This window comes from Pogoniulus pusillus, chromosome 36, assembly GCF_015220805.1.
Source record: "Pogoniulus pusillus isolate bPogPus1 chromosome 36, bPogPus1.pri, whole genome shotgun sequence".
Lineage (NCBI taxonomy): Eukaryota > Metazoa > Chordata > Aves > Piciformes > Lybiidae > Pogoniulus > Pogoniulus pusillus.
This window is the reverse complement of record NC_087299.1, coordinates 2,463,285-2,484,336: the sequence shown is the minus strand read 5'-3', so window position 1 is coordinate 2,484,336 and position 21,052 is coordinate 2,463,285. Positions and strand designations below refer to the sequence as shown.

Here is a 21,052-nt window from a genome sequence, read left to right as displayed (position 1 = left end):
CTATCTGGCCAATAAAGCAACCCCCCCCCCCCTCGCTGCCCCCACCCCACTCCTCTTTCTTGCAGGCTGGAAAAGATCTCTCAGGGTGAGCTCTCTGGTGGAGTTTTTTTCTGCCTGAGCCACTACATTTGATCTTTTCCCCCTCCCCTTTATTTGTCTTTGTTTAACTCTGGTTGCTCATCTGGAATTGCTTCATCTCCTCGTGGCCAGAAATAGAGCCTGCTGAGCCCGGGGTGTGCATGGGCTATGCCTGCGTGCAGGCACGGCATGGCCGCTGCAGCTCCACACCTTGGCCGCTGCCTGGCCCTCCCCTGGGCGCAGCTCCCCGAGGACATCAGCCCAGGCAGCAGAGCTAGCACCACCCCAGGCTGCAGACCTGGCATCAGCCAGCAGACCTAGCATCAGCCAGCAGACCTAGCACCACCCCAGGCTGCAGACCTGGCATCAGCCAGCAGAGCTAGCATCAGACAGCAGAGCTAGCACCACCCCAGCCAGCAGACCTGGCATCAGCCAGCAGACCTAGCACCACCCCAGCCAGCAGACCAAGCATCAATCAATAGACCTAGCACCAGCCAGCAGACCTAGCACCATCCCAGCCAGCAGACCTAGCACCATCCCAGCCAGCAGACCTAGCACCAGCCAGCAGACCTAGCACCACCCCAGCCAGCAGACCTAGCACCATCCCAGCCAGCAGACCTAGCACCATCCCAGCCAGCAGACCTAGCACCACCCCAGCCAGCAGACCTAGCACCATCCCAGCCAGCAGACCTGGCACCAGCCAGCAGACCTAGCACCAGCCCATCCAGCAGACCTAGCACCATCCCAGCCAGCAGACCTAGCACCATCCCAGCCAGCAGACCTGGCACCAGCCAGCAGACCTAGCACCAGCCCATCCAGCAGACCTAGCACCAGCCCAGCCAGCAGACCTAGCACCAGCCAATAGACCTAGCACCAGCCAGCAGACCTAGCACCACCCCAGACAGCAGACCTAGCACCACCCCAGCCAACAGACCTAGCATCAACCAATAGACCTAGCACCACCCCAGACAGCAGACCTAGCATTAGCCCACCCAGCAGGCCAAGCATCAGCCAATAGACCTAGCACCAGCCAGCAGAGCTAGCACCACCCCAGCCAGCAGACCAAGCATCAACCAATAGACCTAGCACCATCCCAGCCAGCAGACCTAGCACCATCCCAGCCAGCAGACCTAGCACCATCCCAGCCAGCAGACCTAGCACCATCCCAGCCAGCAGACCTAGCACCATCCCAGCCAGCAGACCTAGCACCACCCAGCAGACCAAGTATCAGCCAATAGACCTAGCACCAGCCAAAAGACCTAGCACCAGCCAGCAGACCTAGCAGGATGTATCCTTCACCTATTGAACTCATGCAACAAATCCTTGGATGAGCTCAAAATGAGCTCTGACTTCTCCTCTAAACATTTTTTCTTTCTCCTCTAAGCTTTTCTCATAGATTCATAGAATCCCAAAGTGGTTTGGGTTGGAAAGGACCTTGAAGCTCATCCAGCTCCAATCTCCCTGCCATGGGCAGGGACACCTTCTACCAGCCCAGGTAGCTCAAGGCCCCATCCAACCTCACCTTGAACACCTCCAGAGAGGAGGCATCCACAGCTCCCCTGGGCAACCTGAGCCAGTAAATATGGTGGCAGAGGCTGTACACAACTCATCACAGACTGGCACAGGTTTCCCAGGGAGGTTGTGGGGCACAGAAGCACCCAATGTGATCTTTGATCACATTGGGTGCTTCTGTGCCCCACAACCTCCCTGGAGGTGTTCAGGACCAGGCTGGATGTAGCCCTGAGAGACCTGTTCTAGTGAGAGATGTCCCTGCCTGTGGCAGGGGACATTGGAATTCAGTCATCCTCAGGGGGACACCCACAACCTCCCTGGGCAACCTGTCCCTGGGCTCACCACCCTCAGCCTGGGCCAGCATCTCCCCACCCTCAGCCTGTGCCAACATCCACAGCCTCCCTGGGCGACCTGGGCCAGCATCTCCCCACCCTCAGACTGTGCCAACATCTACAGCCTCTCTGGGCACCCTGTGCCAGCATCTCCCCACTCTCAACCTGTGCCAACATCCACAGCCTCCCTGGGCAACCTGTGCCAGCATCTCCCCACCCTCAGCCTGTGCCAACATCCACAGCCTCCATGGGCAACCTGTGCCAGCATCTCCCCACCCTCAGCCTGTGCCAACATCCACAGCCTCCCTGGGCAACCTGTGCCAGCATCTCCCCACTCTCAACCTGTGCCAACATCCACAGCCTCCATGGGCAACCTGTGCCAGCATCTCCCCACCCTCAGCCTGTGCCAACATCCACAGCCTCTCTGGGCACCCTGTGCCAGCATCTCCCCACCCTCAACCTGTGCCAACATCCACAGCTTCCCTGGGCACCCTGTGCCAGCATCTCCCCACCCTCAACCTGTGCCAACATCCACAGCCTCCCTGGGCACCCTGTGCCAGCATCTCCCCACCTTCAACCTGTGCCAACATCCACAGCCTCCCTGGGCACCCTGTGCCAGCATCTCCCCACCCTCACAACCATATCACAGCCCATTCCCTGGCTGTGCTCTGTGCTGGGGAAGGCTCCAGCACTTTGGCTCTGCCCTGCTGGCACCGATCTCTGTCTCCTGGCAGCCGCTTCTGCCTTTGCTCTCCATCTACCTTCTCCTCCTAACCCAAGAGCAAAACCACCGCTGCGCTCCCCCCCCCCCCCCCAAAAAAAAAAAGCCATCAGCCCCCTGGGCAAGCCCTGCGGAGGGGGGGGAGGGGGAGGTAACCCAAAGCCAAGCCTTACCGGCGCATGTCGAGGAAGACTTCGGCCCCCAGGACGCAGACGCCGTAGGTGGCTTGGCTGGTGGACATCTGCACCGCATGGCGCTGGGGCATGGTGTGCCCGGGGATGATGGATGGAGGCCCTGCCTGCGAGGAAGCTGCTGGCCTGGCTTGGTAGGTAAACCAGCAGGACTGGATTAAAAGGCAATGGGGAATGGTAACTCCTCCTTCCCTCGCCGACGGGGCGCAGCCAGGGGACCCTGACGTCTCCACCTCCACCGCCACCCAGCCAAGCTGCCACCCCTGCGCAGGCTTGGGCAGATGGCAGGTGATAAAGCAGCCCTTAGGGGGTGGCCGAGGAGCTGTGGGGAGGGAGGCAAAGAGGCAGGATGAGGTGGGTGACAGCCAGCCCTGCCCTGGGATGCTCAGCCCTGAGCTCTTGCAGGGCTTTTTTTTATTCCCACCCTCTTTTACTTTGTTTTGCTTCCATTCCCCCTTCTAGCATCCTAGAAAAACTCCAAAGCTTAATGAATTAAACATCTCTGACTTCCAAGCTGGTTGTTTAGGGTTATTACAATCCATGGTATCATTAAAAGCAAGCATTTGCTGGAAAACAACCCAAAATTTTTTTTTCCAAGCTGGCCTCTCCACAGCTGACTCATGGCCTCAGCTACCCCATTAGGGCAATGCCTGGGATAAAATAAAGAGGCTGACCAAAGGAGATGTTTGCTCAGCTCCCATCGCAGCTGAGGAGCACCAGGGGCAGAAGTAGGTGCAGGGCAAAGTGCTTATTTGGCAGGCAGGGAAAAAGGGACTTAAGAAAACAAAACCCAACCCCGAACAAAGAGCAGGGAAACATCCAAGAGGCTTCCAGGGGGAAATTACAAGTCCCTGAGCGTTTGGCTTGGACCTCGGCATTGGGAGGGAATTGGGGTTTTTAGGGCAGGTCAGCAAAGCTCCCACGGGAAACACCCCCACGGCTGGCAGATGGCAGCGGCTGCAGATAGCCAGCTCTAACTCCAAGCCAGCCCGGGAGGCTTCCTTTGCCTGCAGAGAGGGGAACTCGGGGAGATAAAGCTTGCTGGAGCTGGGAAGGAGGTCTCGGGGATGGAGGCAGCAGATAAAGAAGGCGGAGTGGGGATGGAGAGTGCAGGCACGACCCTGTTGCCACAAGGTTTATGCTCGTAGCCATCCCAGGAGGCTTCCTCTGCCTGCAGAGAGGGAAACTCGGGGATCTAGATAAAAGCTTCCTGGAGCTGAAAAGGAGGTGTCAGGGATGGAGGCAGCAGCTGAGATGGATAAAGAAGGCAGAGTGGGGACAGAGAGTGCAGCCACAACTCTCTTGCCACAGCCATCCCGGGAGGCTTCCTCTGCCTGCAGAGAGATAAACTCGGGGACGTAAAGCTTGCTGGAGCTGAAAAGGAGGTGTCAGGGATGGAGGCAGCAGCTGAGATGGATAAAGAAGGCAGAGTGGGGACAGAGAGTGCAGCTACGACCCTGTTGCCACAAGGATTGCCCTCATAGCCATCCCAGGTGGCTTAATCTGTCTGCAGAGAGGGAAACTCGGGGAGATAAAGCTTGCTGGAGCTGGGAAGGAGGTCTCGGGGATGGAGGCAGCAGATAAAGAAGGCGGAGTGGGGATGGAGAGTGCAGGCACGACCCTGTTGCCACGAGGTTTATGCTCGTAGCCATCCCAGAAGGCTTCCTCTGCCTGCAGAGAGGGAAAGTCGGGGACATAAAGCTTGCTGGAGCTGAAAAGGAGGTGTCAGGGATGGAGGCAGCAGATAAAGAAGGCAGAGTGGGGACAGAGAGTGCAGCTACGACCCTGTTGCCACAAGGGTTGCCCTCACAGCCATCCCAGGTGGCTTAATCTGTCTGCAGAGAGGGAAACTCGGGGATCTAGATAAAGCTTGCTGGAGCTGGGAAGGAGGTCTCGGGGATGGAGGCAGCAGATAAAGAAGGCAGAGTGGGGATGGAGAGTGCAGGCACGACCCTGTTGCCTCAAGGTTTATGCTCGTAGCCATCCCAGGAGGCTTCTTTTGCCTGCAGAGAGATAAACTCGGGGACATAAAGCTTGCTGGAGTTAAAAAGGAGGTGTCAGGGATGGAGGCAGCAGCTGAGATGGATAAAGAAGGGAGAGTGGGGATGGAGAGCGCAGCTACGACCCTGTTGCCACAAGGTTTATCCTCGTAGCCATCCCAGGAGGCTTCCTCTGCCTGCAGAGAGATAAACTCGGGGACATAAAGCCTGCTGGAGCCGGGAAGGAGGTCTCAGGGATGGAAGCAGCAGCTGAGATGGATAAAGAAGGCAGAGTGAGGACAGAGAGTGCAGCCACAACTCTCTTGCCACAGCCATCCCGGGAGGCTTCCTCTGCCTGCAGAGTGGGAAACTCGGGGAGATAAAGCTTGCTGGAGCTGGGAGGGAGGTGTCAGGGATGGAGGCAGCAGCTGAGATGGATGAAGAAGGCAGAGTGGGGACAGAGAGCGCAGCCACGACCCTGTTGCCACAAGGTTCATCCTCACAGCAAGGAGAGCACTGGGTGACATGAGTGATGCAGTGGGCAAAAGAGAGCTGCAGCAAGGAGAAACTCAATGTTGTGAGCAGCAGGACCCCTCAGAACCCCAAAAGGTCAAAGCAGGCTCAGTGGAGCTCGAAGGACCGGTCCTCACCGCTGCACCGAGCCGCACGTCCTCAGCTGGAGGAGCAGAGAGCTGCGTGCAGCTTCCCTTGAAGATCAAACCAGCTGCTTCCAACCTCTCCCAGGCAGCCTTCATTACAGGGCTCCTGCCAACCTTAATTGCAGCAGCAACCAAACCCCAACGAGCCAGCAGCACCGTGTCTCGCAGCGAGAACGGCTTTAATCAGATCGTGGGAGCCTGCTGGAGAGGCTGAGGTGCTGAAGTGAGGAATGCTAGCAGCATTTCCAGGCTCTCCAGGACATCACCCTGCTTGAGGTTTTAGATCAAAGCCCTTTGCCCCAAAGCCCCTTGCCCCAAAGCCCCAGCACAAGCCAAGCTCCTGATGGTTATGGACTTGTGAGGTTGGTTGGCTCTGGAGCCCTCCCAGGGAGCACAAATCTTCATGCACCCCTCAAGCCCCTCAGGTTGGGGTGAAGCAGAGCCAGCGTGGGGGGGAGCAAAGAGCTCACTGCCTTCTCTGAGGAATCATGACATTGTTTGGGTTGGAAAAGGCCTCTAGGACCATCCAGTCCAACCAGCAACCCACCACCACCATGGCCATCAAACCATCTCCCCAGGTGCCATGGCCACAGGTTGCTTGGACACCTTCAGGGCTGGAGACTCCACCACCTCCCTGGGCAGCCTGTGCCAGTGCCTGACCACTCCTGCAGGGAAGAAATTCTTCCTTCTGTCTGACCTAAACCTCCTCTGGCACAATTTCAGGCAATTCCCTCTTGTCCTTTCCCCTGATTCTAGGGAGAAGACTCCAACCCCCACCTCACTCCAACCTCCCTGCAGGAAGCTCTAGAGAGCAATGAGCTCTGCCCTCAGCCTCCTCTTCTCTGCAGCCACAGCAGCATCTCCACCAAAGAGAGCTGCAAGTTGGATTTCCCACTCGTGACTGCTGGTCACACTGGTTTGGACTGGGCACAGTGCTGGGCTTGCCTCCTGCTGTGATTTTAAGCCTCCTATCCTGCTCAGCTGGTTTGAGACCGGTGCTGGACAGGGAACACACCTTAACCCCACAGGTCAGGCTGCTGTGGGCTGTAATCTGAAGGGAGGTGGAGAAAGGTGGTTTTGGGTTCCCAGTGAGCAGGAGACCTTCAGCAGAAGGTTTGGGAGCAGCATCTGCTTCTCCAAAGGTCTCACTGCCAGGGACCTGCCTTCTCCATCCCAGCTGCAAACTGGGCAAGAAACTAGTTTGGAGTAGTAAAAAGGCACTGAAACTGGTTTGGAGCAGTAAAAAGGCACTGGAACTGGTTTGGAGCAGTAAAAAGGCACTTAGAGTGGTTTGGAGTAGTAAAAAGGCACTGGGACTGGTTTGGAGTATTAAAAAGTCATTGAAACTGATTTGGAGCAGTAAAAAGGCACTGGAACTGGTTTGGAGCAGTAAAAAGGCACTTAGAGTGGTTTGGAGTAGTAAAGAGGCACTGGAACTGGTTTGGAGTAGTAAAAAGGCATTGAAACTGGTTTGGAGTAGTAAAAGGCACTGGAACTGGTTTGGAGCAGTAAAGAGGCACTGGAACTGGTTTGGAGCAGTAAAAAGGCACTTAGAGTGGTTTGGAGCAGTAAAAAGGCACTGGAACTGGTTTGGAGTAGTAAAAAGGCATTGAAACTGGTTTGCAGCAGTAAAGAGGCATTGAAACTGGTTTGCAGCAGTAAAGAGGCATTGAAACTGGTTTGCAGCATTAAAAAGGCATTGAAACTTGTTTGCAGCAGTAAAAAGGCACTTAGAGTGGTTTGGAGTAGTGAAGAGGCACTGGAACTGGTTTGCAGCAGTAAAAAGGCATTGAAACTGGTTTGGAGCAGTAACAGGACTTACACTGGTTTGGAGCAGTAAAAAGAAGTGCTGAAGTTGGTTTGGAGCAGTAACAGGACTTACACTGGTTTGGGGCAGTAAAAAGAAGTGCTGAAGTTGGTTTGGAGCAGTAAAAGGCACTGGAACTGGTTTGGGGCAGTAAAAAGAAGTGCTGAAGTTGGTTTGGAGCAGCAAAAGTGCCTTTCAGACCAGTAAAGCCCACCAGAGGCTGGTGCCAGACCTGGTAAGACACCTTGGCACTGCAGAGGCTCTCTTCTAGCTGAGCAAGCACCAAACATTCCCTTCTGCCTTTTCTCCTGCCCCACACGAAGGCATCTAAGCGCTGGGATGCTTCACACCTGCTCATGCAAGAGCTAATCTCCCTCTCAGGCAGCTGCCTGCCCCATCCCAGGTGCGAGTCCAGGAGCCTGGCTCAGGCCACTTGGAAACGCCTTTAAAGCTGATCAAACCCAGCGGAGGTTGGTGCCAGTTCTGGTAAGACATCCTGGCTCTGCAGTGGCCTTCTTCTGGGTGAGAAGGCTCACAGCCAGCCTGAAAGGATGGGGAGGCAGCAGCCAGTCCTCAGCCTCGCTCTGGAGCTGGAGTGGTTTTGCTGCAGCCAGTTTAGTCACGGCACATGCGGAGCCGCTGCGGTGGCTCAAGCCCAGGACACCTTGTGCTGGTTGGGTGGTACCAACACTCACCTCTTCTTCCTCCTCCACCTGCTATTAGCACCAACATGCCCGTGCAGAGGGAGAAGGATGATTTCAAGTCATCTGGCCCATTCAGAGCTGAGTGTTTCCTCCTAATAACACCTTGTCCTGAGAAGGTGCTATTAAGATCCAGGGGAGATGACAGATGGGATCCTGCCTCTCCATCATCTTGAGTGAGCTTGGCTCAGCCTCCTTCTTTGGAGCTCATCTGGCCAGCCTCATTCTTCAGAATTCACTTGGTCAGCCTCCTTCTTTGGGGTCAGTCTCACTCTTTGGGATTCACTTGGTCAGCCTCCTTCTCTGGGGTCATCCTCCTTCCTTGGGGCTCACTTGGTCAGTCTCCTTTATTGGGACTCATTTGATCAGTCTCCTTCTTTGGAGTCAGCCTCCTTCTTTGGAGTTCTCTTGGTCAGCCTCCTTCTCTGCAGTCAGTCTCCTTTATTTGGGCTCACTTGGTCAGCCTCCTTCTTTGGGGTCAGCCTCCTTCTTTAGAGCTCACTTGGTCAGCCTCCTTCTCTGCAGTCAGCCTCCTTTATTGGGGCTCACTTGGTCAGCCTCCTTCTTTGAGGCTCATCTGGTCAGCCTCACTCTTTGGGGCTCACTTGGTCAGCCTCCTTCTTTGGGGTCAGTCTCACTCTTTGGGATTCACTTGGTCAGCTTCCTTCTCTGGGGTCATCCTCCTTCCTCGGGGCTCACTTGGTCAGTCTCCTTTATTGGGACTCATTTGATCAGTCTCCTTCTTTGGAGTTCTCTTGGTCTGCCTCACTCTTTGGGGCTCACTTGGTCAGCCTCCTTCTTTGGGGTCAGCCTCCTTCTTTGGGGCTCACTTGGTCAGCCTCCTTCTCTGGGGTCAGCCTCATTATTTGGAGTTCACTTGGTCAGCCTCCTTCTTTGGGACTCATTTGGCCAGCCTCCTCTGGGGTCATCCTCCTTCTTTGGAGCTCACTTGGTCAGCCTCCTTCTTTGGGGCTCACTTGGTCAGCCTCCTTTTTTGGGGTCAGCCTCCTTCCTTGGGGCTCCCTTGGTCAGTCTCACTCTCTGGGGCTCCCTTGGCTGTGGATTGCAGCCTGAGGAGGGCAGATGTAGCCTGGAGAACAGGAAGAAATTCATTCCAGTGAGGGTAGGGAACCACTGGAGCAGATTTGCCCAGGGAGGCTGTGGCTGCCCCCTGCCCTGGAGGTGGGTGAGGTCTTGAACCACCAGCTCTAGTAGAAGGTGTCCCTGCCTGTGGCACAGGGAGGGTTTGGAACTTCACCACCATCAACCTAGGAACCCATCCTATGTTTCTATGATCCTTTTCCCTATCCCAACCTCTTTCTCAGCTGTGCTGGAACAAATCCAACTCCTCACCCAGTGCTCCCCCAGTAACCCCCCTGGGAGCTCAGAACCCCTCGAGGTGTTTCTCCTCACCCATCCTGTGCCTCCACTCTGCCAAGGAAAGTTTGATAAGCTGCCTAAGCTGCTAATTACAGCTCATTTATTACTCTGCATGTGTAATTGCAGGCAGGAGCTTTTAAGAGCCATGTCAGCCTAATTACTTGCAACTGGGTAAGGCATCAAACCAGTTATCATGGCCCGCTCAGGTTTGCATCAGGGTTTGTTTTCCTTAGGTGTGTGAGCTGGAACAGTAGGGCAGGAGCATCCTGGGCAGGCACCAAGTCTCCTCCCAAGGATCTGCTTTCCCCATCCCAGTTGGAAGCCAAAGGAAGGAAAAAAATATAGGACAAAAAAAAACAAAAGGCAGGAGGTTGGTTTGGGAGCAGTGAAGTTGTTTTGAAAGGCAGCAAAATGCAACTGAGTCAAAGGATAGGATTCTGGAGCCCCCAGCACAAGCAGGACATGGAAGGGTTGGAGCCAGCCCAGAGGAGGCCACCAAGATGCTGAGAGGGCTGCAGCAGCTCTGCTCTGAGCACAGGCTGAGAGAGTTGGGGCTCTGCAGGCTGGAGAGGAGAAGGCTTGGAGGAGAGCTTGGAGTGGCCTTGCAGGATCTGCAGGGGGCTGCAGGAGGGCTGGGGAGGGACTGTTGAGAAGGTCTGGGAATGGCAGGAGGAGGAGGAGGAGGAATGGGTTTGAAGTGGGAGAGGGGAGCTGGAAAGTGGATGTGAGGAAGAAGTTGTTTGCAGGGAGGGTGGTGAGAGACTGGCACAGGTTGAGGGTGGTGAGAGACTGGCACAGGTTGAGGGTGGTGAGACACTGGCACAGGGGCCTGGCCAGGTCCCTCTGCAGGGCTCTCCTACCCTCCAACAGCTCCACAGCTGCTCCTAGCTTGGTGTCATCTGCAAACTCACTGCTGCTGGACTCAATCCCCTGCTCCAGATCATCAATAAAGACACTGAACAGGACTGGGCCCAGCACTGATCCTTGGGGCACAGCACTGGTGCCAGCTTCCAGCTGGATGTGGCACCATTCACCACCACTCTCTGGGCTCAGCCTTCCAGCCAGAGTGAATCTGTCCAAGCCATGAGCTGCCAGCTGGTTTGGAGCAGTAACAGGACTTAAACTGGTTTGGAGCAGTAAAAAGCACTGAAAGTGGTTTGGAGCAGGAAAAGGCACTGGAACTGGTTTGGGGCAGTAAAAAGAAGTGATGAAATTGGTTTGGAGCAGTAAAAGGCATTTACACTGGTTTGGAGCAGTAAAAGCCACTGAAACTGGTTTGGGGCAGTAAAAGGCATTTACATTGGTTTGGAGCAGTAAAAAGAAGTGATGAAATTGGTTTGGAGCAGTAAAAGGCATTTACACTGGTTTGGAGCAGTAAAAGGCACTGGAACTGGTTTGGAGCAGTAAAAAGAAGTGATGAAATTGGTTTGGAGCAATAAAAGGCATTTACACTGGTTTGGAGCAGTAAAAGGCACTGGAACTGGTTTGGGGCAGTAAAAAGAAGTGATGAAATTGGTTTGGAGCAGTAAAAGGCATTTACACTGGTTTGGAGCAGTAAAAGGCATTCACACTGGTTTGGAGCAGTAAAAGGCATTCACACTGGTTTGGAGCAGTAAAAGGCATTTACACTGGTTTGGAGCAGTAAAAAGAAGTGATGAAATTGGTTTGGAGCAGTAAAAGGCATTTACACTGGTTTGGAGCAGTAAAAGGCATTCACACTGGTTTGGAGCAGTAAAAGGCACTGGAACTGGTTTGGGGCAGTAAAAAGAAGTGATGAAATTGGTTTGGAGCAGTAAAAGGCACTGGAACTGGTTTGGAGCAGTAAAAGGCACTGAAACTGGTTTGGAGCAGTAAAAAGAAGTGATGAAATTGGTTTGGAGCAGTAAAAGGCATTTACACTGGTTTGGAGCAGTCAAAGGCACTGGAACTGGTTTGGGGCAGTAAAAAGAAGTGATGAAATTGGTTTGGAGCAGTAAAAGGCATTTACACTGGTTTGGAGCAGTAAAAGGCATTCACACTGGTTTGGAGCAGTAAAAGGCATTTACACTGGTTTGGAGCAGTAAAAGGCATTCACACTGGTTTGGAGCAGTAAAAGGCATTTACACTGGTTTGGAGCAGGAAAAAGAAGTGATGAAATTGGTTTGGAGCAGTAAAAGGCATTTACACTGGTTTGGAGCAGTAAAAGGCATTCACACTGGTTTGGAGCAGTAAAAGGCACTGGAACTGGTTTGGAGCAGTAAAAGGCACTGAAACTGGTTTGGAGCAGCAAAAAGAGCTTTTCAAACCAGTAACACCCACCTGAGTCTGGTGCCAGTCCTGGTAACTCCTCCTGCCTCTGCCCCAGCCTTCTTCTAGCTGAGCACCAAACATTCCCTCCTGCCTTTTCTTCTCCCCAGAACGAAGGCATCTCCCTGCTGGGATGCTCCATACCTGGGCAATCCAAGAGCAAATCTCCCTCTCAGGCCTTCCCCACCCCATCTGGAAGCCCAGGAAGATGGGGAAAAGGCTGACTCAGACCACTGCAAAATGCTTTTCAAGCTGATCCAACCCAGCAGAGGTGGGTGCCAGCTCTGGGAGCACATCTTTGGCTCTGCAGTGGCCTTCTTCTGGGTGAGAAATCCCCAGAAATTCCCCTCTGCCCTTTCCTCTCCCCCAAAATAAAGCTTTCTGCTTGCTGGGACACCTCCTGCCTGGCAATCCCAGAGCCAAGCCCTCCATCAATCTGCCTGCCCCACACCTCTGGCAGGAGCCAGGCACACACACTGCTGCCTGTGCCCTGCCCACGCTCTGCCCCATTCCTGCATGCAATCTGCTGCCCTAGAAATAGCTCCCTGGCTGGGGGGGGTGCTGGGCTGGCTGCCTGCCCCCTCCACACCCCAGGACAGCAATAAAGCCAGGGGTGGGCTCAGCTGCATCCCAGCTCCTGCATCCTCACTGGGGTGGATTTGCCTCTCCCAGAACAAAGGCAGCGCAGGCAGGAGCGGGCAGCAGCTCTCAGCTCCACGGGATGGGCACCTGTTGGCACCTCCTAAACATGAAAGGTCAGTTTGAAAGGAGAACATTTCTCCTCCTACACTTGGCACCCAGGCACGTGGCTGTGGGAAGGGAGCCGTGGAACCACCCCAAATCCCCTGGCTGAGCAGCCCTGGCTCAGGAGCAGTCTGGCCAGCAGGACCAGGGGGGTTGAACCAGACCAAGGGCAAGGTTCTGAACTTTGGCCACAAGCAGCACTGCAGGGTGGGGACAGAGTGGATAAGAGCAGCCAGGCAGAGAGGGAGCTGGGGGTGCTGGCAGAGAGGAGCTGAAGAGGAGGCAGCAGTGCCCAGGAGGGCAGCAGAGCCAATGGCATCCTGGGCTGGCTCAGGAGCAGTGTGGGCAGCAGGACAAGGGAGGTTCTTGTGCCCCTGTGCTCAGCACTGCTCAGGCCACCCCTGGAGTGCTGTGTCCAGTTCTGGGCTCCTGAATTGCAGAGAGATGTTGAGGTGCTGGAAGGTGTTTGGAGAAGGGCAGCAAGGCTGGGGAGGGGCCTGGAGCACAGCCCTGTGAGGAGAGGCTGAGGGAGCTGGGGGGGTGCAGCCTGCAGCAGAGGAGGCTCAGGGCAGAGCTCATTGCTGTCTGCAGCTGCCTGCAGGGAGGCTGTAGCCAGGTGGGGTTGGGCTCTGCTGCCAGGCAGCCAGGGCCAGAAGAAGGGGCCCCAGGCTGAAGCTGTGTCAGGGCAGGTTGAGGCTGGATGTTGTTAGGAAGTTGTTGTCAGAGAGAGTGATTGGCATTGGAATGGGCTGCCCAGGGAGGTGGTGGAGTCTGTGTGGCTGGAGGTGTTGCAGCCAAGGCTGGCTGGGGCACTGAGTGCCATGGTGTGGTTGGTTGGGCAGGGCTGGGTGCTAGGTTGGGCTGGCTGAGCTTGGAGCTCTCTGCCAACCTGCCTGAGTCATGACTCTATGATTCTATCCCATGGAGCTTAAACCCAACTTTTGGTCAGAGAACCATAGAAGAGGTTAGGTCAGAAGGGACCTTGAAGCCCATCCGGTTCCAACCCCCTGCCCGTGGTCAGGGACACCAATCCAGGCTGCTCCAGGACTCATGCAACTTAGCCTTGAGCACTTCCAGGGAGGAGGCATCCACAATGTCCCTGAGCAGCCTGTCCCAGTCTCTCCCCACCCTCACTGGAAAGAATTCCTTCCTAATCTCCAGTCTAAATCTGCCCTCCTCAAGCTCCAATCCATCTCCTTTTATTCTCATCACAAAAAGCCCTCTCCAGGGAGGATGAGGAGGAGGAGCTGAGTGATGTACACGTGAAAATCCTCAGGAAGGCAGCTGCCTGGGGGTTGTTTCCAAGCTCCAGCATCGGGATTCATTTCCAGGTCCTGGAAATTAGAGCAGGCAGAGCCCCGGGAGCAGCTCAGAGGTTCGTGCAGAGCAGCGACTGAATTGGGCAGACCTGATCTACAGGGTGGAAAACACAGCAGAGAACTCCTCTGGCCAGATTCTGGCCAGCAAACCTTCAGCCTCCAGATAGCTCCACCTGTGCCTGGTCCATATCCTCCACAGATGTCCTGGGAGGGGTCCCCACAGCTGATCTCCCACCCCACAGCACAGAGCAGAGCCTGCACCGCTTCTGCCTCCTGGCAAACTCCACTCCTGCAGCACAAGCTGAGGGTTGTTGAGCTCCTCCTGGCAGGATTCAACTGCAATGGGGACAGGGAAGGTCTCTTTAGCCTCTGCTCTACCCTGCTGGGACAATATCTGGGATCATAGGAAGATAGAATGGTTTAGGTTGGAAGGGAGCTCAAAGCTCAGCCAGTTCCAACTCCCTCTGCCATAGGCAGGGACACTTCCCACTGGAACAGGTCACTCAAGGACTCATCCAGCCTGGTCCTGAACACCTCCAGGGAGGTTGTGGAGCACAGAAGCACCCAATGTGATCTTTGATCACATTGGGTGCTTCTGTGCTCCACAACCTCCCTGGGCAACCTGTGCCAGGCTCTCACCACACTCAAACCTGTGCCAGGGTCTCACCACCCTCAACCTGTGCCAGTCTCTCACCACCCTCACTGCAAACAACTTCTTCCTCACATCCACTTTCCATCTCCCCTCTGCCACTTCAAATCCATTCCTCCTCCTCCTCCTGCCATTCCCAGACCTTCTCAGTCCCTCCCCAGCCCTCCTGCAGCCCCCTGCAGATCCTGCAAGGCCACTCCAAGCTCTCCTCTCATCCTTCTCTTCTCCAGCCTGAACAGCTCTAGGGCTCTCAGCCTACCTTCATGGGAGAGATGTCCCAAGTTCCTTCATCATCCTCATAGCCTCTACTGGACTCTCTCCATTAGATCCCTGTCTCTACTGAATTGTATCCAAACCTGGACATAGCATTCCACTGCCATTGACTGGGTGAGGAAGGCTTGGAGGAGAGCTTGGAGTGGCCTTGCAGGATCTGCAGGGGGCTGCAGGAGGGCTGGGGAGGGACTATTGAGAAGGTCTGGGAATGAGAGGAGGAGGAGGAGGAGGAGGAATGGGTTTGAAGGGGCAGAGGGGAGACTGAAAGTGGATGTGAGGAAGAAGTTGTTTGCAGGGAGGGTGGTGAGAGACTGGCACAGGTTGAGGGTGGTGAGACACTGGCACAGGTTGAGTGGTGAGACACTGGCACAGGCTGCCCAGGGAGGTTGTGGAGCACAGAAGCACAGAATGTGATCAAAGATCACATTGGGTGCTTCTGTGCTCCACAACCTCCCTGGAGGTGTTCAGGACCAGGCTGGATGAGGTCTTGAGTGACCTATTCCAGTGGGAAGTGTCCCTGCCTACAGCAGGGGGGTTGGAACTGGCTGATCCTTGAGCTCCCTTCCAACCTCAACCATTCCATGAGTCTATGTCTCTATGGGACTCTGAGCAGCCTGTTGCAGTTGGGAATGTCCCTGCTGACAGCAGGGATGTGTGTGAGGGCTTGAACTAGATGACCTCAGGAGATCCCTTCCAGCCAGTGCCTTTGAGGATTGATTTTCCTGCCAGAGCAGCTTCTCTTTTGCCAGTTTCACTTCCCTATGCCTGTGCCCCAGGGCTCAGCGTTTCAGTTGCTGTCTGAATCCTCCTTTTTCTCCAGAAAAGCCAAGGCCAACCCCAACTCCCTTCCCACCTGACAGGAAAGAAGACCTCGAGGTCACCATGACTCTTTGAAAAGCAGCCTGAACATTTTCTGCCTGCTCCTGGGGCTTGGGTTGAGACATCCAAATAATTATATCCCCTCCCCCCCCCATCCCCACCCATAGGGCAGCTGATCTGATGGGGCTGGCCTGGATCCCAGCCCCCAGCACTTCACTTTAGGGATCACAGGATTGGTTTGAGTTGGAAAAGACCTCTAAGGTCATGGAGTCAAACCATCAACCTAACACCAGCTTGGTCCTTCAAGCATGGCCTGAAGTGCCATGGCTACACATTTCCAGGCATGGTGGCTCTGTGGGCAGCCTGCTCCAGTGCCTGACCACTCTTTCAGGACAGGTTTTGCTCCTCATGTCCACTCTCAACCTGCCCCTGGCACAACTTCAGGCCATTTCCTCTCATCCTGTCACCTGCACTAGGACAAAAAGGCTGACACCCCACCTGGCTCCAACCTCCTCTCAGCCTCCTTTGCTTCAAACTGAACCATTTCAGTGCCCTCAGCTGCTCCTTACTTGTTATCCAGGTCAACTCAGTGTCTATCCTGCAGCCTTTCATGCACCAGAGGTAGAAAAAGAGACTCAGCCTCCCATGAGGTCTGTTCAGCCTTGCCCTTCCTTGGACCCTCAGGAGCTGGCAAAGATGGGATTCAAAGCTGCTGGCTCTGGGGACTTCTGGGTGGCCCCAGGTTGGGTTTCTTTGAGTAGCCCCAGGTTGGGTTTCTTTGGGTAGCCCCAGGTTGGGTTTCTTTGGGTAGCCCCAGGTTGGGTTTCTTTGGGTAGCCCCAGGTTGGATTTCTTTGGGTAGCTCCAAGTTGGGTTTCTTTGGGTAGCCCTGGTTGGGTTTCTTTGGGTGGCCTCAGGATGAGTTTCTTTGGGTAGCCCCAGGTTGGGTTTCTTTGGGTGGCCCCAAGTTGACTTTCTTTGGGTAGCCCCAGGTTGGGTTTCTTTGGGTAGCCCCAGGATGAGTTTCTTTGGGTGGCCCCAGGTTGGGTTTCTTTGGGTGGCCCCAGGTTGGGTTTCTTTGGGTAACCCCAGGTTGGGTTTCTTTGGGTAGCCCCAGGTTGGGTTTCTTTGGGTAACCCCAGGTTGGGTTTCTTTGGGTAACCCCAGGTTGGGTTTCTTTGGGTAGCCCCAGGTTGGGTTTCTTTGGGTGGCCCCAGGTTGAGTTTCTTTGGGTAACCCCAGGTTGGGTTTCTTTGGGTAGCCCCAGGTTGGGTTTCTTTGGGTAGCCCCAGGATGAGTTTCTTTGGGTAGCCCCAGGTTGGGCTTCTTTGGGTGGCTCTGGATGGGCTTCTTTGGGTAGCCCCAAGTTGAGTTTCTTTGGGTAGCCCCAGGATGAGTTTCTTTGGGTAGCCCCAGGTTCGGTTTCTTTGGGTGGCTCTGGATGGGCTTCTTTGAGTAGCCCCAGGTTGGGTTTCTTTGGGTAGCCCCAGGTTGGGTTTCTTTGGGTGGCCCCAAGTTGAGTTTCTCTGGGTAGCCCCAGGTTGGGTTTCTTTGGGTAGCCCCAGGATGAGTTTCTTTGGGTGGCTCTGGTTGGGTTTCTTTGGGTGGCCCCAGGATGAGTTTCTTTGGGTGGCTCTGGTTGGGTTTCTTTGGGTGGCCCCAGGATGAGTTTCTTTGGGTGGCTCTGGTTGGGTTTCTTTGGGTGGCCCCAAGTTGGGTTTCTTTGGGTAGCCCCAGGATGAGTTTCTTTGGGTAGCCCCAGGTTGGGTTTCTTTGGGTGTCTCTGGTTGCCCAAGGGGCTGGCAGAGCCTATCACCCTGCTGGCTGCACAAGACTTGGAGGGATTGGTGTGGGGGAAAGGTGAGATCTTAGAAAGGTTCCTGAGGATTTGGGCAGCCAACCTTGACCTTTGTTAGCCTTTGAGGGTCTCTCCAAACTTCTCAGGGTGTTTCAAAGCTTCTCAGGACCTTTTCTGTGCTGTACAACCTCCCTGGGAAACCTGTGCCAGTCTCTCACCACCCTCCCTGCAAACAACTTCTTCCTCACATCCACTTTCCAGCTCCCCTCTGCCACTTCAAACCCATTCCTCCTCCTCCTCCTCCTCCTGCCATTCCCAGACCTTCTCAACAGTCCCTCCCCAGCCCTCCTGCAGCCCCCTGCAGATCCTGCAAGGCCACTCCAAGCTCTCCTCCAAGCCTTCTCCTCTCCAGCCTGCACAGCCCCAACTCTCTCAGCCTGTGCTCAGAGCAGAGCTGCTGCAGCCCTCTCAGCATCTTGGTGGCCTCCTCTGGGCTGGCTCCAACACTTCCATGTCCTGCTTGTGCTGGGGGCTGCAGAACTGCCCCCCAGGACTGCAGGTGGGGTGTGAGGAGAGCAGAGCCAAGGGGCAGAATCCCCTCCCTTGCCCTGTGCCCACACTGCTCTGGCTGCAGCCCAGCACAGGGTTGCTCTCTGGGCTGCACTCACACTGCAGGCTCAGGTTGAGCTTTTCCTCACCCCAGACCCCCAGGGCCTGTTCCTCAGGGCTGCTCTCAGCCATTCCCCACCCAGCCTGGAGCTGTGCCTGGGATTGCACCCACCCAGCTTCAGGACCTTACACTTGGCCTTGTTGAATGCCCTGAGGTTGGCCTGGGCACAGCTCTGCAGCCTGCCCAGGTCCCTCTGGATGGATCCCTGCCCTCTAGCAAGTCAACTGTGCCACTGCTCTTGCTGCAGCCCAGGACATCCCCAGACAGAGCAGGCTGCATCTAAGCCTGACCTTGAATGTCCCCATGGATGTGTCCCCCATGGATGGGGCCTCCACCACCTCCTCAAGCAACCTATTCCAGCATTCCCCCAGCTGCTTGGTTTCCTTCCAGCCTGGTGGGCTCCCACCTCTGCTTCCTAGGTCCATAGATTCATGGAATGGGTTGGGTTGGAAGGGACCTTCAAGCTCATCCAGCTCCAACCCCACTGCCATGGGCAGGGACACCTCCCACTAGGTCAGGTTGCCCAAAGCCTCATCCAGCCTGGTCCTGAACACCCCCAGAGAGGGGGCAGCCACAGGTCCCTGGAGAGCACAGGGAGGTGAGGGCATCCCCTGTCACCACACTGCCAGCTCTTGGCTCTGCTTTTGGGGTCAAAAGAGGGGAAGTGAGACCTGCAGAGGGGTAAAAGGAGAAATCAGTCCTGTGGGGGCATTGCTGCCCTCACTGCTGGCATCTTCCTGCCACTTCCTCCCTGCCTGGGGATGCTTGAAAGGTCTTGGGGTTGGTTTTTAGGGCAGAACAATGCTGTGTGCAGAGAATGGCTTGGGATGGAAGGGACCCTGGGGATCTGCTGTGAGCACAGCCTGAAAGAGTTGGGGCTGTGCAGGCTGGAGCAGAGGAGGCTCCCAGGGGACCTTCTTGTGGCCTGCCAGGATCTAAAGAGGGCTACAAAGAAGCTGGGGAGGGACTTTTGAGGCTGTGAGGGAGTGGCAGGAGTGGGGGGAATGGATCCAAGCTGGAGGTGGGGAGAGTGAGGCTGGAGGTGAGGAGGAAGTTGTTGAGCAGGAGAGTGGTGAGAGGCTGGAATGGGTTGCCCAGGGAGGGGGTTGAGGCCCCATGGCTGGAGGTGTTTGAGGCCAGGCTGGCTGAGGCTGTGTGCAGCCTGCTCTAGGGTAGGGTGTCCCTGGGCATGGCAGGGGTTGGCACTGCCTGCTCCTTGTGCTCCCTTCCAGCCCTGCCTGATTCTGTGACTCTATGGTTCTAAGACTGATCTTGCTATGAAATCAGCCCCAAGGGGTACCAAGAAGGGAAGTAAATCCTGTGCAGTGTGGAGGGCAGAGCTCACTCCTGCACACCCAGGGCAGTTTGGCTTTTCCCTCTGCAATCATTTCTCTTTCTGCTTCCTCTTTCCCTCACTTCCCTCCGGCTGCTGCTGCTTCTGCAGAGCAGCAGAGGATGAGGAGGCAATTTGTGCTGCTGCTCAGGAGCACCAGCAGCCTCCAGCTGCCAGAAGTTCAGCTCCTGGGTCAGGTGCCTCATCTGGGGTCGTCTAACTGCACCCCCACATCCTGCCTGCACAAGGAACAGTTACAGAGGAAAGAGACCCACAGAAGGGCTTGGCTTGGAAGGGAGCTCAAAGCTCAGCCAGTGCCAACCCCACTGCCATGGGCAGGGACACCTCCCACCAGCACAGGCTGCTCAGGGCCTCATCCAGCCTGGCCTTGAGCACCTCCAGGGAAGGGGCAGCCACAGCCTCCCTGGGCAGCCTCTGCCAGTCTCTCCCCACCCTCACTCTCAGCAATTTCATCCTCATCTCCACTCTCACTCTCCCCTCTCCCAGCTCACAGCCATTGTCCTTCCTCCTCCTGGCACTCCCAGCCCTTGTCTGAAGTCCCTCCCCAGCTCTCCTGCAGCCCCTTCAGGCACTGCAAGGCTGCTCTGAGGTCTCCCTGGAGCCTTCTCTTCTCCAGGCTGAACAGCCCCAACCCTCCCAGGCTGTCCCCAAGAGGAGAGCTGCTGCAGTCCCCTCTTACATCTGCTACAACTCCAACAGAAGGAGACATTTCCTACCTCCTCTTCCTCCTCCTTCATAGAATCATAGAATCAGGCAGGCTGGAAGAGAGCTCCAAGCTCAGCCAGCCCAACCTAGCACCCAGCCCTGCCCAACCAACCAGACCATGGCACTCAGTGCCCCAGCCAGCCTTGGCTGCAACACCTCCAGCCACACAGACTCCACCACCTCCCTGGGCAGCCTCAGGAGGACAGATCCACTCTCTGTCTCCCCTCTCCTATCTCAAAGCCATCCCCTGTCATGCTGTCACTACAAGCCCCTGCCAAAAGTCCCTTCCCAGCTCCCCTGTAGCCCCCTTCAGGTACTGGAAGGCTGCTCTGAGCTCTCCCTGGAGCCATCTCCAGCCTTGAACCAAATCTTCCTCATGTCACCAATCCAGGCAGCAAAGTTGCCTCTTTTATTTGCTGTGCTCAGCACTTCCCCCACATTTGCTCAGGTCCTGACTGCCAAAAAAAAAACCCCAAAACCCATCCAAAAAAACCCCAAAACCCCCAAACCAATCCCACCAGGACTTAGGTCAGATGGGAAAGTGGATTTGAGCTGATTTCCTGCACAGTGGGAAGTGAGCATCAGAAAAAGCCAAGCCCAAAAGGCATAAAAATTGGCAATGTCAACCTGACCCATTCTGCTCCTTGCTAATTGCTCTGGGACAAGCCTGGGCTTTTGAAATGAACATTTAGTTTGCTGCTCATGAATGATGCAAACATCTGTGTGGGCAGCAACCTGCTCCTGACCTGCTCCAGTGCAGGGTGGCAAGCAGCTGGTTGATTGTGCAAAACCACCTCTGGGTTCCCTTCCTCGGATTCCCTCTGAAAGTGGGAAAGGGGAGGGAGGGGAGGGGGGGAAAAAACCCAACTGAGGAGTGTCCTGCTCTAGCCTAAGGGCTGGGAAAGTGCCTCTCAGCCTCCCAAGAGCAGCCAGAGCTTTTCCCTGGAGAGCTGAGAGTGGATCCTCCCTGGATGCAAACATCAAAGGGCTCCCTCTTGGACTGCTGGTCCCTCTTTGGGGTTGAGGAGATACTGGAGGGACAGGGAATTTGGGACAGCTGGGGGAGCTCCTGGAAT

At 55.5% G+C, this 21,052-nt stretch overlaps 1 protein-coding gene across 1 annotated transcript in view; it reads right to left on the bottom strand.

The window, feature by feature from the left end:
- The window catches only part of LOC135190397 (protein-arginine deiminase type-1-like), a 33,780-nt gene extending 30,872 nt beyond the window's left edge, over window positions 1–2,908 (bottom strand). Inside the window, exon 1 of the mRNA XM_064171750.1 lies at window positions 2,817–2,908. Within this exon, the coding sequence (XP_064027820.1) occupies window positions 2,817–2,908 (92 nt within the window). The remainder of the gene's footprint in view (window positions 1–2,816) is intronic.
- Window positions 2,909–21,052: the final 18,144 nt, after the last annotated feature.